Source organism: Geotrypetes seraphini, chromosome 6, assembly GCF_902459505.1.
Source record: "Geotrypetes seraphini chromosome 6, aGeoSer1.1, whole genome shotgun sequence".
NCBI lineage: Eukaryota > Metazoa > Chordata > Amphibia > Gymnophiona > Dermophiidae > Geotrypetes > Geotrypetes seraphini.
The window spans coordinates 53665065-53683382 of NC_047089.1; the positions used below are offsets into that span (position 1 = coordinate 53665065).

Here is an 18318-nt window from a genome sequence, read left to right on the forward strand (position 1 = left end):
TCATGGGTTCAAACCCCAGCACATATTTTAATTGTGGCATTCTACCTTGTAGGTGCACCTTGTTGATCTCACAATGAGGTCACCATTGTGCAGCTGCAAACCTCTATTTGCAATGAAGTAGAAGCCATGCTAAGGTCTGTATCTGGTTTTTCCTGTTTTTAAGCTTTTGCAAATAAAGTTATGTATGCAATCTATATATTTTTGTCGTGCTATTTTGCTTTCAAGAATGAGCTGATTGGAGCACTGTTTAGTCAGAAAAAAAGGGTAGCTTTTAAGCAAGAAAACTAAAGCTATGTTTTTAATGTGCTGTGCTTCAGTTAATGGATCTTTTCCTCTAATTAGCAAATAGCATTGCTGTTTGTCCACAAAAATAGGTTTTGCATGCAATATATCTGTTTTGATGTGCCCCATGTATGTGGTACCTTATTAAATGTATTTTGAGCTTAATAAAGCAAAAATAAAAACCCAGAGAGTTATTTAGCAAGTCGCAATAAGGACATCCAAACTGTGCCTAAGTTCCATCCATAGAATTCAGGTCTATCTGAAGCCTAAACTGTGCTCAAAAGTAGACTTCATTACAATGCCTATAAGACTCAGTTTTGCAATTGCTATGCAGCTTGCTAGCTCACTCTGTAGTACACTGGTTAAACCTATACCCTTCTATCCTAATGTTGCTGGTTCGAATCCCAGTCACTCTGTCTGATGGAAGAGAAAGAAATAAAAGCATTAAACAGATCCAATTTCTAGTATTACTATTATAATGAAAAACAGCATAAAATTGTCATTCTAATAACATAATAATAAAATATTTTAACATTAAGGACATTGTTTGGATGTCTAAATCTCACCTAAAACCTGATTCTCTAAAGGATGCCTAAAAAGTTAGATGTCTAAACAGTACTGAACTCTGCTGAGCACGATTCTTCAAAGGATGCCTAACATAGGCACCTAAACGGTGCCTAACTTTAGACACATTTTGCAGAATCAGGGCCGAAATGTCCAATCTCTCTTTTTTTTTTTTTTGTAAGTCTTTATTTATTTAGTGAACAATTTCAAAAACACATGGCCACAAAGAATACAGACCAAAACAATACAAAGGAGATGTCTCAAAATAAAGAAATAAACATGTTCATACATTAAGAATGAGATGTTAAATAGTCTTTAAGAGCAAATCAATTTTTGTTGAAAACTCCATCTATATTATTTTTCTTATCAAGGTAACATTCATATTTATAAGTAAGGCAGATGATATTCCATCATCTATCATAATACACTTGAGAAATATCTTTCCAGGAAGCACAAATGATTTTCAGTGCAATCACTAATAATATATCCATCAGAGAGCAATGATAAGTAGAAAGAAAGGATTTAAAATATAAACCTTTAAACAAGTTTACAGTGGTACCTTGGATTACGAGCATAATCCGTTCCAGGAGCATGCTCGTAATCCAAAATGCTCGTTTATCAAAGCGAGTTTCCCCATAGGAAATAATGGAAACTCGCTTTGATATGTTCCCACCTCCCTCCCCCACCAAGGTCAGCAGCGCTGCTCCCTCCCCCCACGAGAACCGGCATTGCTCCCCCCGAAGTCCCCCCCGTGAACCGGCACTCTCCCACCCGCGATCCGGCACCCCCCCCCGCCGCCTTCAGGCACCCTCCCCCCCCCCCCCCCGCTGCGACCTGAGGTCCCCCCAACCCACCCGAACCCTCTTCTTACTTTAGTGTAGCCTCCGCACCGGCACCAACATGTCCTGTGCATTGGTGCCGGTGTCCGAAGATCTGCTTCCTGTGCTGGGCCTTGAGCATGTGCACATGCTATAGAAACTTTGGCAACACCCCTGCCCTCTTGTTATCCACTGACTAGGTGCTTAACTTACAGCAAATGGCTGGAGTTTCTTAGAAACAGACTGGTTCAGGCAATAATTTTATAATTCTTTAATTGCTAAATCCAGTAAAAATTAATCATTTCATACTACACTAAGAAATGCATGGTCATGCAGTTGGACTGCAAAACCCAAGGGAATGGTACAGTTTAGGGGGTGAGGAACTTTTGTGTACAAAAGAGGAGTGGGACTTGGATGTAATAGTATGTGATGATTTTAAGTTGGCCAAACAGGTTGAAAAGGCAACGACAAAAGCTAAAAGGATGCTTGGGTGCATAGGGAGAGGAATGGTCAGTAGGAAAAATGAGGTATTGATGCCCCTATATAAGACTGATGAGACCTCATTTAGAATATTGTGTACAATTCTGGAGACAGCACCTTCAAAAAGATATAAACAGGATGAAGTGGGTCCAGAGTTAGGCTACTAGAATGGTCAGTGATCTTTGTCATAAGGCACAGAGGGACAGACTTAAAGATCTCAATATTTATACTTTGGAGAAAAGGCAGGAGAGGGTATGATAGAGATGTTTAAATACCTATATGATATAAATGCAAATGGGGTGAGTCTCTTTCAGTTGGAATGAGGGGGTATAAGATGAAGGTAAAGGGGTATAGATTCAGAAGTATCCTTAAAAAATGCTTTTTCACAGAAAGGGTGATGAATGCTTGGAATGGCCTCCCGTGGCGGTCGTGGAGACAAAAAAAGTGTATCTGAATTTAAGAAAGCTTGGGATAATTACATTGGATCTCTGAGAGAGAGGAGGGGATAGTAGATGGCATGGTTAAACTAGATAGGCCATATGGTCTTTATCTGCCTTCATTTATCTATGTTTCTAAGAGACAATGTCTGCTCTACAGAGCTTACAATCTAATCAAAACATAAACAAGACAAATAATGGATTAAGGAATTGCATCCCTTGTCCCAGATGTCAACATCCTGTTCTGGGGCAAGGGATAGGTGTGTGTGTGTGTGTGTATATATATATATATATATGTATATATATATATATATATATATATATACACACAGTAAAACTTTGGTTTGTGAGCATAATTCGTTCCTGAAGCATGCTTGTAATCCAAAGCACTCGTATATCAAAGCGAATTTCCCCTCAAGAAATAATGGAAACTCAGACAATTTGTTCCACAACCCAAAAACTTTAATACAAAATACTACACGTACTTGTAATTGCAAAACCTCGCTCATTTAGAACAGTCACTACACTCCCGTAGCGTCACAGAGAGAAGAACCATCGGCTCAGTTGTGATACTATATGTACTTGTATTGCAAGACATTGCTTGTATATCAAGTTAAAATTTAATAAAATGTTTTGCTTATCTTGCAAGACACGTTACTTGCAATCCAAGGTTTTACTGTATATTTTTGTGTGTTTGGTTTCCAAATGCTATCTTTTGCAACACACTCCCTCTTCTCATTATCACTTGCTGGTTAGGAATAATGCATGACTAATGCAGGCCAGAGAATCCAGTAGGAGGAAGACAATTAGTTATAAGGTGGGAAATGAGGAGGCTGCTCTAGTTTGGTGGAGAAGGAGTGGAGCAGAATGTGCAGGGTGAAATGAAATCCTGAAAAAGAAGTTGGGAATACCCAGGGTTGATATGTTCTGGTGAGCTTGAGCTGATGAACTTATGGAAGCTCTGAGGGATCTGCATGGTTGTCTACAGCAAAGATGCTTACCTTTAACAGGTTTTCTCTGAGGACAACAGGCATATATTCTCACATGTGAGTAATGTCATCCACAGAACATGGTACGAACACTGCTAAGTGCACTGTCACTTTATATTTTTAGAAAGTGCCTTCCTACATGAAGTCAGCTTGTAGGATCACCAGTTCAGTAATGAATTCAACTAAGGGAGTTGGGTTGGTTGTGAGAATATATGCCTGCTTCCTATATTCTTGCTTCCTCTGAGGAGAAGCAGGCATAATATTCTCACACATGGGACTCCCAAGCTGCCAGGATCATGTCTCTGGAAGAGGTTAAATAGTGAATATATAGGAGTCTGGCAAAACCCTATAGGGTTGGAGGTAAAGTTGGCTAAGTAGAGAATAGATTTGCAGAACTGGCTGACTGTCTCTTCTAGAGTTGTGTTCCAAACTGTAGTGAGAAATCAATGTATGGATTGAGGACCAAGTAGCCACAATGCAGATTTCTTCAACAGATTCATATTGAAAATGAGCCACCAAGGTAGCCATAGCCCATACATTGTGGGCTGTCACACAGCCTTATATCATCAACCCAGCTTGAGTATACGCAAAGGAGATATAGTCTGTTAGCCAAGTGGAGATGATTCTTTTGGATACAGCAACTCCTAGCCTATAAGGATCAAAGGCAACAAAGAGCTGAGAGAACCCTGGCTTAGTGCGGTTCAAATAGTGTGCCAGAGTATGTTTGCAGTCTAAGGTGTGAAGGGTTGCTTCTCCAGGATGAGAATGTGGCTTTGAAAAGAAAACAGGCAAAACAATGGATTAGATGAGGTTAATTCTGAAACTACTTTAGGGAGAAATTTTGGATGTGTTTGAAAGACTGCACTGTCAATGACAGAACCTTGTATAGTAAGGATTTGATACAAGGGCTTGAAGTTTACTCACCTGGCATGCAGATGTGAGGGCTATGAAGAAAATTACCTTTCAAGTGAAAAGTTGAGAAAACAAGATGTCAGTTGCTCAAATGGAGATTTAACATGGAGGGAAAACCAGTCATATGTAAAGTCAAAAGGCTCTAAGGCCCAGGGAGCTCATGAAAGTATACCAAAAAAAGTCAATGCTCCCTAAGGCAAAAAAGGTCTTGAAGTGGCCCAAAGGCCAAAAAATAAAAAATGAAGAAAATGTAACCAAATTTGAGGGAATGACTATAAAATGAGAAAAAATTAAGAAGGAAGAAAAAAAGTACAATGAAATGAAAATGGTAAGGCACAAAAAGATTTCAAAGTTTGACATGCTGAGAAGAAACTGAAGACACAGATTCTCAGCTCCAAAGAAAACTAAGAACTGATGGTCCCACAAACCGACATTGGGAGGAAAGGCACTGCCATGTGTGTGGTATAGGTAGTGCCTAAAGATTTAAAGTGCCAGAGTCCATACTGGGTTCCATGGATGATGTCATCCACATGTGAGAATATTATGTCTGTGTTTCTTTGGAGAAATATATGCATGTATTCCTGTATATAATTGTAAATTTTTATCCTCCAAAGCGGTTTTGAACTTTACTATTATATATAAAATCAGCTCCTGTTTGAAGTGTTTATAATAATTTGAACTAAAGAATCTTGAGACTACTATTAAGTTTCAAAGAATCTGTTTGTTGATAAACAGTATATAGCAAGGAGGAGCAACACAACTTGTGATTTCTGGTAATATGGATTTTGAAAATATTTTTCCCAGTTAAAAATAGAATGACTTTTTCTGCAGCCAATGTAACTTCTTATGATTATTTATTTCAGCATTAGCATATTGTTATGTTATCAAAATATAAAAGGCAGTCTGACCATTTGTAATTAAAATCCAGTCTTTACTAGAAAAATAAAGATTCATCTGATTTATGGTAAACATAATTGCTTATGGTGGAAGATGTTTAAAATCTTTGGTCCTCTTTTACTAAGCCACAGTAGAGGTTTCTACTATGACCCGAAGTGCTACATGCTCTGATGCTGCTCTAATGCTCTTAGGAATTCTATGAGCATTGGAGCAGCATCAGAGCAATTAGTGCTCCAGACCACAGTAGAAACCTGTACTGTGACTTAGTAAAAAAAGGGGGGGGGGGTGTTTGTTAACATAGGGCTCCTTTTACAAAGCCATGGTAGAGATTTCTACTGTGGGCCAAGGTAAATACTCTGACACTCATGGGAATTCTATGAGCATTGGAGCATTTACCTCACCGGCCCATGGTAGAAACCTCTACTGCAGCTTTGTAAAAAGCCAGCGTTACATTTTAGAAAATATGCATTTTTTAAAATTTAATATAAAAAGTTAATGACTAATGTATAAATGGAGCATTTTCTGGCCAATAGAAAATTTAGTAAAAATAGTGATTAAAAATAGTAAACCAATAGGCAATATATGTTTAAAGGTTTCTTTCTTATCGCTATGCTGGTCCAAATGAAACTGAAGTGAATAAGTTTTAAAAGGATATGCTGTGAAATAGTTTACTATCCTAGCTTAGTTGTTTCTTTACCTTTTGAAGTATAAGAATGATAAGATAGATCTTTATGGGCCATCAGCAACTGAAGAAAAAAAACAAGACACCTCATTCTGCCTGTCTTGATCATTTCTGAAAGTTTGTAGTGGTTTAGAAAGTATCAGAGCAGCCTTATCCCTTACTTTTTTGTGTACATATTCAAAAAACTAGTATTCATTTGCCATGTTCATGTAAACAATGCAAAGTAAATAGGTCAAATTTAAATATCACTTGTCCCTTTATAATTGAGCATAATCTTTCATAAATTCAGGAGAAGGTTTCTTTTTATTTAACTTGCCTCAGTTTTGCATTCTCTGTTATTCTCCTTTGTAGTAAATTGGTTCCTTACTTATTAGTAAATCTTGCTTGGTAATACATAATTTTATGTTTTCTGTAATCCAAAATTAAAATGAAGCAATTAAGCTTTCAATAACAATATATGCACACAAAGATAAAATACATTATTAAAGAATGTTTGTATTTAATATCTGTGGTTGGTATTTATGATATATGTAAATTTAAAATATAAGGCAATTATTATTTTTCTGTCCAGAAATTACTCCTAATTGTTAACATGTAAAAGTGTCCCCATGGAGCACAGATTTTAAATTTTGAAATGCACACTGAACTGCATCTACTACATTTGTGAGATTGTATCTATGCTAGAATTTATATTTGGCCCCTTATGTCTGTGGAGAAAATGCTTAATATATTGGCCCATGATTTCCCTTATAATTTCATATACCTGTATGATGGTACTTTAGAGAATAATTGTAATTACTCTGGCAAGTCTATAAATCATTTCATGTATACTTGGCTTGTTAAATGTAAAATAGGTTTTGATGTACTGTACTTTTAAATAAAGACTTGTCACGTATTGTATGTGCAAATATAAATGAAAGCAAAGAGATAAAAACAGGGATTTTTGTGAATCAATTTTTTCTAGGGATGCTGGCTAAATTAAGATGATAAAGAATAGTTACTCTTAAGGTTTGCAAGATGAGATTGAAATTGATCTTGTTCTTGTATATTCCCTTTCCACACAGAAAAAGATTAAATACAATGCTAACCTTATGGTGAGCTGAAATGCTAAGCTCATGGTGCCAAATTTGTAGATGTAAAGCTGTGATTTTTTTTAAATCTGTAGATTCAGTAATCTTCCTTGAATAGTGCTTGCTGTGAGCTCTTTGTGGTGGTGGTATTTTGTTTCCCATTAGTCTGTTTTTGAAGGTCCAAATGTAGAAAATTAGTAGCCTTCTACAAGGAAGGAAATCTGTAGTATTTTGATTATACCATATGTAAACATTTTGATATTGGTCCTTAAACCAGAGACAGTCCCAAAGGGGATTAGAGCCATAATCCTCTTTTTCTTTAGCTGTAGTGGATTAACTTCATGTTCTCTGGTTGGTTTACTCCCTTAAGGTTAACTTTATATATATATATATATATATATATATATATATATATATATATATAAACACACACACACATAGATAGATATACACACACAATGGAATAGGCACTTGGATAAAAAAAAATGATACTGTTGAGAGTTCTGTTAGTGTTATTTCAAAGGAGGAAACAATAAAAAAAAAAGCTAACTTCAAGAGCTAAATGTTTCTTTAAAATAAATAATAATTCCAGTCCATAAAATAAAAATACTTTTTAACATGTTCATTTTAATAGCCATCCTCCTTTCATACTTGATTGTGTATAGTGAACCAGAATATAGCACAGCAGACAGTCCTAACATAACAATTTTTTTTAGCTGAATCCATGCCATCATTTCCAAACAACACAATTGAATTACCCTTGCCTTCTACTATACAGAACAGGTATTGATACTCTTCCATATAATAGGCTTTGATAAAATATCAACATTTGTCTTTCCTTGTTAAAAAGATGCCAATGCTATATTTTCTTGGTGTCGGTGTATTGCAGAATATCAGTTTTCTTTTTAAAATCAAGCTGTTTCATTTTTTTTAATGATAGAAGACTGTAGGATTATTTTAGAATCCAATGAATATATCTGTTGTTAATGTTGATATAATGTATGTGAATAACTTAAATGGGCTGTAAAAAGGGCAAGTTGATCTGAGCGACAGGGTGCTGTTGTCTGGAACGATTCTTCTCTAAATACAAGCAAAAGGGTCCTTGGGAATAGAAACCCAAATCCAGTTGTAATCTTTACAAGAGAATCGGGTATAATTACTTGAGCAATCTAGATTAAGATTGATGAGCCTTTGAAGTGGTGCTTCAGATCGATGGCCTTGCCTGTTCACACAACCTGGCATAAACTGAAGGAGAGAAGATGGAAGCGAAGGGGAAAAAGTAGTCTCACCCTCTGTGATGGAAAACAGCTGACTGTGACCGCTGTTTATGATTTCTTATTAGGAGATGGAAACTATTAAATTGAAAGGATATTGATCTATCTGTATTAACTGGCCAACAATGGGAGACTGGTGAAGAATGAAAGTTGGAACCCGTTTGTTATGGTGGTAGTTTCCTATAAAACGTAGTCTTAGTTCACTCATTTTCCTTTATCATGCTAAAAAAAATGGCAACAATAAGTTTCATGCTAAAATGGGAAGTACAAACGTCACAATTTTTTTTCAGTGCTAAATATATGTTAAATAATTTAACGTGTTTAGAGCAAACAAGGATCTTTGTTTCCTTCTCAACACCCTGCCTACCCCCTAAAATCGTAAAGCAGAGTACTGTGTAGAGCTAAAAGAAGGCGGCCCTAATCTGCAGGCGGACAGAAAAAAATATGTGAAACACTGTGTAGCGGCACTTTTGAACGTCTTTGTCTCTGTGTTTTCAACTCTTCTTTTCAGTTTTGGTTTTTATTTAATTCTGTAGTGTGCCCTGTATTAAAGAAAAAGCATTATCTAACTCGTGGACCCCTTCTGCAAGGCAATTTTTTTTGGACATAAATAATTGAACTCATTTTCTTTGTTGACTGTTTACCATCTTTCATCGATCACAAGATAACACTAAGTAAAAGTCGAAAACAAATGATTTTCTTGAGGTAAAGGTTCTTAGCATTAAGTAAATATATTTATTTTTCATTATAAAACAAACAGGGAACAAATAGCATCCTAGGTTTCTAGTGAGGGTATTTACATCTTTAATATAGTAGATGATGGCAGATAAAGATCTCTACGGTCCATCCAGTTTGCTGAACAGACTGGATGTCCCGTACAGGTAATCTCTATGCAGTATACTACCCAAGCTTCCACAAGCGATATATTTTACTACAGCTTTATCAGGTATATTAAATTAAATATTTAAAGAAAATTATTGGGGTTTTTTGTTATACGAATACATTTGATTTTTACCATATGTAATATAAATGCAGTACGCATTTTAATTTTTTTGATTAAAAGGTATAAATGGTTTTTGGGATACAAACATTAGTATGATATTGCCTTTATTTTCCCTTGGAAAAGTATTTTGTCCAGTAATGAAAATACTGCTGTATATCTTTTAAAGTAAATGAGATTGGGTTGCTATACAAATTTAGTTGTTATATTATTCCATTTGTGTGTGCAAGTGAAAAATTGCTATTGAGCTAGTCTTATCTGAAATTAACATGTTTTCTGAAAAATCAAATTGGAGTCTTTTAGGTGAAGTGTGGTGCCTTTTGCTCATTGTGGTGCAATGTTTTTTTCTAAATAGTTTGTTAATTTGTGGATTTCAAAATTATACCACATTTAGGGGGCCTTTTTATTAGAGGAACTGGACTGTGATTGTGACATTTACTTTCATCCTATGTATTATTGTGGTTATGTAGGTTATGCTTTGAATTCTTGTTTATCTTTAGTAAAGTTTTTAAAAAGTTAGCTAATGGGCCTAAAAACGTGAATGCGGGCACTGGCCTTTGGCCTTCCCTTACAGTAACTTCTGTGTCTCTTTAAAGGTCCTGTTGTGCTCAGCACTCCAGCGCAACTAATTGCTCCTGTGGTAGTAGCCAAGGGCACCCTTTCCATAACCACTACTGAAATCTACTTTGAGGTGGATGAGGACGAAGCTGCCTTCAAAAAAATTGATCCTAAAGTGAGTACATAATGTGAAACTAGAGAAAAATAACAATTAATGGAATATTTTATTAGAAGAGAGAGGCTACACTAAAGGGAATGTTTTATATAACGTTTATATAATGTTTATATAAACTGGTAACTGTGTTAAAATATGACCGAAGTAGTAATTGCCATTGTCTTATCTAAAAGATTTTAAACACAAAATGACTATTAATATGAACAATGGTTACTGTTTCATTTTAAAGGAAGCCGAATGACATTAATGCTGTGTAAATCCTCTTTGCTATATTTGGCTATTTTTGGCAATCGTAAATGCTTTTGTGTGAACATGGATAGGTTTAACAAAACCAATATCTTAAAAATCCCTCCAGGCATCAGCTTTCCTATACTACTTCATGTGATGCTTTTTTCTTGCAGTGGGTTTTACATAATCATGTGTTTCAGCAAGTTATGATTTGCATTTGAAAACCTAACAATAGTATTAATCTCTCCTTTCTGATGCGTTTATTTCTGTCTAACCATATTGACATTAAATCAATGATTCATGGCTAGGTCTATAAAGGGCCGGTTAACAAAACATCTCAGAACTATAAAATAAGCACAACTGTTTGGTATTTATTTATAATATCGGCGCAAACTCAAATTTGTTTTGCTATTAACATTAAAATGAAGAATTTTAGATTGAGCAATGCTTTGGCGAATCTCTTCATAAAGGTGACTAATAAATCCCAATACATAAATAAATACATGCCATAATATTGTTCTGACCAAGTTCATTGTGAACTTGAAATTCAGTGCATTTGCATAACTAAAAAAAAAAAAAAAAAAAATCAGTTTTAAGGATAGAACCATTTCCTCATAAACCTTTCCAGAACAATTAAACAAAAAAGTTATTTAAATGTAAAATAACATTAGATCTGTATTGGCTTTGTGTAATTAAAAATGCTTGAGGTACCATGGTTTTTGTTGAAATAACTATTTTAATCTTCTGAAATTCTGTTCACAAAAATATGTTTTGGAGTGATAAGCCTCATTCCAAAAAACTGGTGATATTCCCCGATTTATTGTTTATATTGGTTATACAGATGTGGAAGGAAATATATCTTTATACTGTTTTTGAAATTTCTCTTGTGCCTGTACTTGAGGGGTCCTAGATTCATTTGTTCTATCTGTAATATTTCCCTTTTTCTTAGTGATTTAGATGGAAAGGATTTATTTCTTGAAGATGCAACTACCCTTTAATTCATAAATTAATACTATTATTCTTAATATTGGCCACTTTCTATCTTTTTAATCTGTGAATATTACTTTGTTACGTTCATTGCTTAGAAAGAACCTTAACTATATCAGAAATCAGCCCTCTCTGACTTGGCTAGTGTTTTGTTTTATGCAGGTGCTGTGTGTGTTCACACCTAATGAGTATTTATAGCCCTGCAACCTTAATGCGCTAATCTCAGTCAAAATAGATTAATATCAGAAGGTTATGAGAACTTTTGCACTATTATTACTCTATGGGATACTGTCCAAATTGGTGATGGTTCCTAGCAAATAATGTCCTGGTGTATATTTTCCTGTGTTCTCTGACAGGACTGTGTTGTTTTCGTCTTAAAACATCCCACAGAACAACTATGTAGTGATATATTGAGTAAAGAAGCAGGATTGTTCTTGTATTGAAACGAATAACAATTTATTTTTTCATTTATTAGCTTATAATTAAATAAAATTGGCAACATTAAAATCTAATCACAAAATCCAGTGTATTTCAAGTGCATTTTGAAATATATAATTCCATTCAAGCGTTATCATATAAGCAAAATCATTTTTTATATATTTAAATAACATTTCAAGTATATTTATGGAATGTTAAGAAATAGAACAAACAATATCTTTGAAACGTAAAATGTAAACTTTTTGTTTAGACACTTCAAAAACAATTAAACAAGTGTACCATGAGAAAAATCTACCTTTTAATGGTATCTTCTGTAGCAGAAAAAGTCCTGAAGTATCCAAAATGGAAATTAAACTTTTCTTCACCAAATCACAAAACACCAACATCCACAATTTCAGAGACAATGTGAGATCACACTATTTGATACAACTAAAAAAATGTACACATAATTTTGTTCAGGTGGCATATCCATAGAGCTTTCACTCAAAGGTCTGTTTACAAAAGAAAATAATGATTCATTTGATATAATCCACTGTTTATAGGTAGACTGATTCATAATGTTTTAAAATTACAGACGAAATTTTCCCTGATGTTAAAAAGAAAAAAAAAACAACAACATTTTTCCGGAGGAAAGTAAATGTTTTGAAGACCAGAATTTTAATAATACTTATCATTTTAGAGAGGGAAGTACGGATTAAACGCCGTGGGGTTTTTTTTAAACAAACATTGATTAATTTTTAAATTAGGCCATTTGATAGATTTCTAACGGGAAGTTGAAACTTTGTGAATTTCCACAAACCTTTTTAGACATTTGTCCTTTAAAGTTTTTCTAAACTTTTTGGATTGGTAAGAATTTCTCTAGCTAGTCGCCATGTCTGTTTGGCTGCATTTTCCAGAGCGGAGTGAGGTTTGCCCTGAAATAGATCTAAATTTGGTAAAAAGTAGTGTGGGCATCTCCTACACTGAAGGCAGGAAATTAACTGCAGTAAAATCCCATTCAGGCGGTCGCCTAAGCAAGATTCGTCCCAGTCTGACTCTCTGGGATGCTTCTCGCACTCATAGGAAACCAGAGTCTTCATATGATAATTATTGAGGGGCTGTCCTGGCAGTTCAAGATGACGATCCCGTAAAGTTTTGAGAATAGAAAGACATTTTTTCCTGCATCCGCCCATCTGTAGCCTGTTTTCGGCTTCTGCAAACTGCAAGACCCAGGCATCGCTTTCGGCTGAGCTCTGTTTGCCTGCCAGAGAGTGGCACTCTTTGGATAAAAGGTTAAATCCTTCCGCTTTAACCTCTGCTACTCGGTTAGGTCCTGGCCACGGGATATGAGGAAGCGGCCAGTGGGCTGCACTCCTTGGCCAAATCCCTGTGCATTTAAACGCCGGCGTAATCTGCACGACATGCCTGTCTCTTATTCTCAGTTTCACTTCACTGGTGTCCGCTACCATCTTTACCACGTCTCTGTAACTACATTTATCCACTGCCTGAGCGACCAGAGTTTGAAATCTGGACCTGATCTTGCGAGCAGAGAGGTAACCCGAAGCCGTAATGAACTCCACCCAGAGAGACATGCTCCTTTTCCGGCCATCGCTCAACTTTAACACGGCACAGCCGGGCAAAGACCCGTCGTCCACGAAGTTGAACACCCCCATTTGGTTCAAGTAGAGAACCACTTCGAATTCGGTGGGAGAAATGACTTCCAGCCCCTCGAAGCGGTTATCCATCTCGTTCAAAGAACTGATGAAGCGGGGCTCTTGCACCTCGACTTCCTTCAGGACGTCCGAGACTACTTTACACACTTCTCGTATCGTTTTGGCAATAGCCGCTTTCCTCGACTGGCACTTTTCGTTATAGTATTTATTGAGGTGGTAGACCAGCTTGGCCTGGGCCGCAATCATATTGGGGCAGAGATCCGGATTGTAGACCGGAGTCTCACAGTATGCCGAGGGATCCAATGCGGCTGCTGAGACCGGAGCCAACTTCGGAGGAAAAGAAGTGACAGCCCTTCAGGTGCAAGTGCAAAGACTTTTAGTGCTTTTCTCTTCTTTTCAAGCTTTTGGAAAATGAACTCTTTGGGCTTATTCTGTTTTAGATTCCAAGGAATAAAAATCACTCTCTCCACCAGCAGTAACAAAACAAAGTTGAGAACTAAGACGCCGTTAGTTTTCTAGCAGAAGGAATAAATCCTCTTCCTACTTATTTGGGATCTCTGTAGGCCGAGCTTAGACGGCGGAAAGCGTGGCGTGCCTGCCGGCCGAGTGCGTGTATGTGTTAGACAGGCTGAGGCTGCTGTTTGGTTTGTATAAGAGCCCAGATGCACTCGTGTGGAAACGATGAAGGCTGGGCCAGGCAGGCGAACGGCCAATCGCCGTCGGGCTCGTCACTGCCTTCAACTCATTAATCCCCTTCTTGTATATACACAAACTAAAGGTAGCGAGCTGCCAGAAATTACCCCAGCCGCCTATACGTTTGGAAATCGAAGGAGGATTTCTCGGCTTACAGTATATTGACGTTTGGAAAGGACTTGGCAAAAAAACATGTCGTTCTGTGCTGTAATCTTATTTGTCTGTTTAAAACTGAGCTGACTGTAGGTGTATTAATAGATATCAGTTGGTGATTTCAAGCTCTTTTTTTTGTTTACAGGATAGAAGTAAAGTTCATTAGATTGCACTTAGCATCAAATGGTGTTTCTTTTCGACCGATACTTGTCGCTAAAACTCTAGTTTTCTGAAATGGCCATGTTGGCGATTGCTAAAAAAAACTAATTTAACTACGTTCATAATCTTTTTTTTTTTTTTTTTTAATAGAAAAAATGCAGAAAGTAGGGGAAAGAGCAATATTATAATAACATAAAAAAGTACATATTTTTTTCTATGTGATAAATATGACATCTAAGACGTGTAAACTGTTAAACTGACAGTTGTTTTACAGATTACCTACTATTTGACTTTTGAAGCCGTATTTAGTATAAAAGTGTGAGCTATAGGTTTTAAATCTTGTGCCTCCTCTTAAATGCCTCACACTTGTTGCTATGATATATATCTGAGTGGTTCCCGGTATACCTTAAAAAAAAAAAAAAAAAAAAAACAACTTCTGTAGACATTTTGGTTATCTGTTTTAGTAAGGGGCATTAAGGACTATACATATCCTGAGAGAAATTTCATCTGACAGCTTTTCTTATTTGAGTTATAATTATGAAAAGAAATTAGATTTTCTTTTTTTTAAATCATCTCATGTAAAGCTTTTTGGTCTGGAGAGGCAAACATGTCTTCTTTTGTTCATGTATCTGAGTGTATATTCCTCCAGTTTAAGAAACAGTCCTAGTTCTAGGCACATTACCATATAAAAACTCATATTTTATGCTTGGTTTACATCTTCTATTACCTGAATGTTATCATGAATGCAAATTGTTTAGTGGTTCATTTGCCTTTTAGTGAATAATTTATTTTACTGATGTAATCATAGTAAATAATATTCAGTGGGTTATTGCTTTTAATACTACTTTTTAACATTAAAAAAACTAGTATGTAGCGAAATCTGTATTATACTGTACAAGGTCGCTGGATAGCAAGGACTTCACTCCAGTTGGAAACATCAAGCTGCCAAATCAACAATTGCTTGAAAACCTTTGGATTATAAGGCAGAGGTACCTATAATCATGTTACCTTTAGGAGTTGATGAAGTGAGTAAATTAAAATAATGAAACTGTATTTTTAAAAAAATTGTGCCCGGGTGTTGTCCTACAATGTTTAAAAGCCCCTTGGGTCACTGCAGTGTATTTTAGACACCTGTGTCTGTATGGAAATCCCAAGCATCTCATCTACATCCGTCTGCCTTCCATTCCGTGAGAGAAATGAGAGGCGTGAGCCTCTTGGTCTTAAATCCCAGCACAAGGGCGAGTTTTGCTAGGATCCTGCTTTCAAGAACTGCGCGCGCTTTGTTATCGCAGTTTTTCAGGAGTGTTCCGTGTTAGGACTACAGTGACTGACTGAGCGACTCCAGAGCCACATAGGCTAAGCGCTTTTTCACAGTTTGTGCCTTTAGGGAATATGCATAGTACATCTGGTGAGGAAGCTCATGCTTCTCACTCCCATCTAAATAGTCGTGAATAAGCAGATGAGTCCTGCTCATTTTCATCTACAGTCTAGTAATATACAAATCTGTGTGTGGGGGGGGTTCTTTCCCTTCAGTCAGTTTGCTTATAAAGGATGACCCAGTTAAATCCAACTATGGAACAAACAGTATTTTATATAATAAAGCTATTTCAGCTCTTTAAAATTTAGAGCTTGATGGGAAGAAATTAACAATGTTATTGAAACTGGAGTGCCCATAAAATTAGCATAAACAACTAGCTTGGGATTTGTTTTCCAAAGGACACTTATGTATCTTTGATTTACAAACTATGGAACATCGCTCGCAGATTCTGAAAGCACAGTGGTGTCTCATGCCTTAAATATGCATGTATATGCAATTCTGATTTGTCAAAAAAATATGTCTAAATCTGCTTGTTTTGTAGTTAAAATTAATAAGGGTTTTAACATTTTCATAACATAAAAATGTTTTCTGAAGAAAATAGAGGCTTTACAACAATAATTTTATTAAAGCATAAATACTTTACATTTTTGAATGGTGTTTTTCATATTGTAGTTGCCCAACTTATTTGTAGATTCTTTTCTTCAAAAGTATAATGTAAAACTCTTGTTTATTTCAGGCTTATTTTAAAAGCAAATTAATTTTTCCTATCTTTTGTTTCAATGGCTCTGTTCAATATAAAATGTTCAGATAGAAATACTTGGGATTTTTGAGTGATGAAAATATTAAGACTTATAATTCTTGATTGTTTATACAGATTTACTGCCTAAACTGCTATAACATTGTCACTGGCTTTTACAATGCCGCGGTAGAGGTTTCTACCGCAGGCTAACGAGGTAAATGCTCCAGCACTCATAGAATTCTTATGAGCATTTAACTCGCCCGCACACAGTTGAATCCTCTACTGTGGCTTTGTAAAAGTATTAAAATCAAATCAAATAATTTTAAATGTTATTTGAAAAATTATTCAGAATGCACTTAAAACTCTATTTTATAAAGACCTTTTGGTATCTGAATAGCCTGTTTTGAAATTAGAGCCCTTATTCACACTATGTAATATGCAAAATCTCTGTTCATTTTAAAGTACAAAGAGGTTGCATTCTAGAAACAGTTATCTATTTCTATAATTTTAAACTTGTGATAATTTCATACTGTATGCAAGTGTATTTATTGATGGATTGTTGTGATCTATGAAATTTGAAAATTACTGCATCAAGGGAAAAGAACACTTGAAGGAACTGATCTGTAACTTTGAAATGGCTTAAAATGATAGCAGTAATAACTGGAGTGTTACATATAATTGCATAAAATAGATCCAAACCAAGAGCAGTGAAAAAGGTGTACCTTAAATATAGATTCAAATGTTTAGATTAGAAAGTCATACGTGTGCCTTCTGCAAAAGAAGAATTACAATCCAGAAAATATATATAGTGCCTGGTACATTTGTGATTGAGTGTAGTAGCACAAAGATCATATGATTTTGTCTATATAACAACGGGATCTGGATGTGCCCTTTTTGCTCCCTGTGACTCACACCCCCTCCCGACCGATGTTACCCTGATAAACCTTCTACCTATTTAACAATAACACGCAAAAACAACTTTTGGTAATTAGCCGCAGCTCAGTTTATTAAAATATAATTAACATATTATATTTTCCATCAAACAGTGATTAACATAAATCAAAGAGCTCCTCCCGAGCTACCAAAAAACAAACTTTCAGTGCCCTCGACCCTGCCACCTCAACAAGGGTCAGAGGGGTGGCATGTCCCTCATGCCCCTTTATCCGGGTCACCTGACCCCCCAGGCACGGCACCCCGCCGGCCCACCGCTCATCACCCGATGAGCCCAATGACCGAATAGCTCGGGAGATCCGCCCCCGAACTACTCCCAAGAACAAGAAAACAAAGGGAGGGTGGGAGGGAAAAAACGCCCTGGAGGACCCAAACGGCTGAGTCCTCCACTGCCCCCCTCTTTAATCCCCTCGCCTCCGAACCGCCTCCGCCGCGCACCCTATCAAATTTAAAGTTGGCTTTCGCCTTAAGCTAAGCCAATCAGCCCCGGGCGAATTCCTCCGCCCCCCCGACCGCCCCGGCCGAAGAGCAAAACGGAGGCCCACCAGCCCCGTATTATATTTTGCCCTTCGACACGAGGTCTCGGGCTCCCATAAACAAAAGTGAGTGTAACTAGCATGTATAACATGTCTCATTATTATAAGTCAGAACTTTTTTCTAATAACATACATTAAATAGTATGTTAATGCATTAATACGTTAAATCTAGTTCCTAATTTTTTTAAAAAAAACAAACAAACTTATGAGCTCATAATTTCTCTCCATAACTTTTTCATGTGGAACAAAATATGAATTTGGTTATGTGAGAACACTTGTGAAATAACACAATCCCTCTCACTCTATAACAGATTGCTTAAAATATA

General features: G+C 36.3%; 2 protein-coding genes across 2 annotated transcripts in view; one reads left to right on the forward strand and one right to left on the reverse strand.

Moving 5' to 3' along the window:
• NBEA (neurobeachin) overlaps positions 1-18318 on the forward strand; it is an 812633-nt gene that overhangs the window by 506427 nt on the left and 287888 nt on the right. Inside the window, 1 exon segment of the mRNA XM_033948014.1 lies at positions 10002-10138. Coding sequence (XP_033803905.1) covers positions 10002-10138 — 137 coding nt within the window.
• MAB21L1 (mab-21 like 1) lies at positions 11836-13704 on the reverse strand. Its single transcript, XM_033948013.1, has one exon. It carries the CDS (start codon positions 13687-13689, stop codon positions 12610-12612), a length of 1080 nt encoding a protein of 359 aa, XP_033803904.1. The 5' UTR covers positions 13690-13704; the 3' UTR covers positions 11836-12609.

Bases quoted from the DNA above. Each gene is read 5' to 3' on its own strand.
- MAB21L1 (XM_033948013.1), bottom strand. From the start codon at position 13,689: ATGATTGCGGCCCAGGCCAAGCTGGTCTACCACCTCAATAAATACTAT.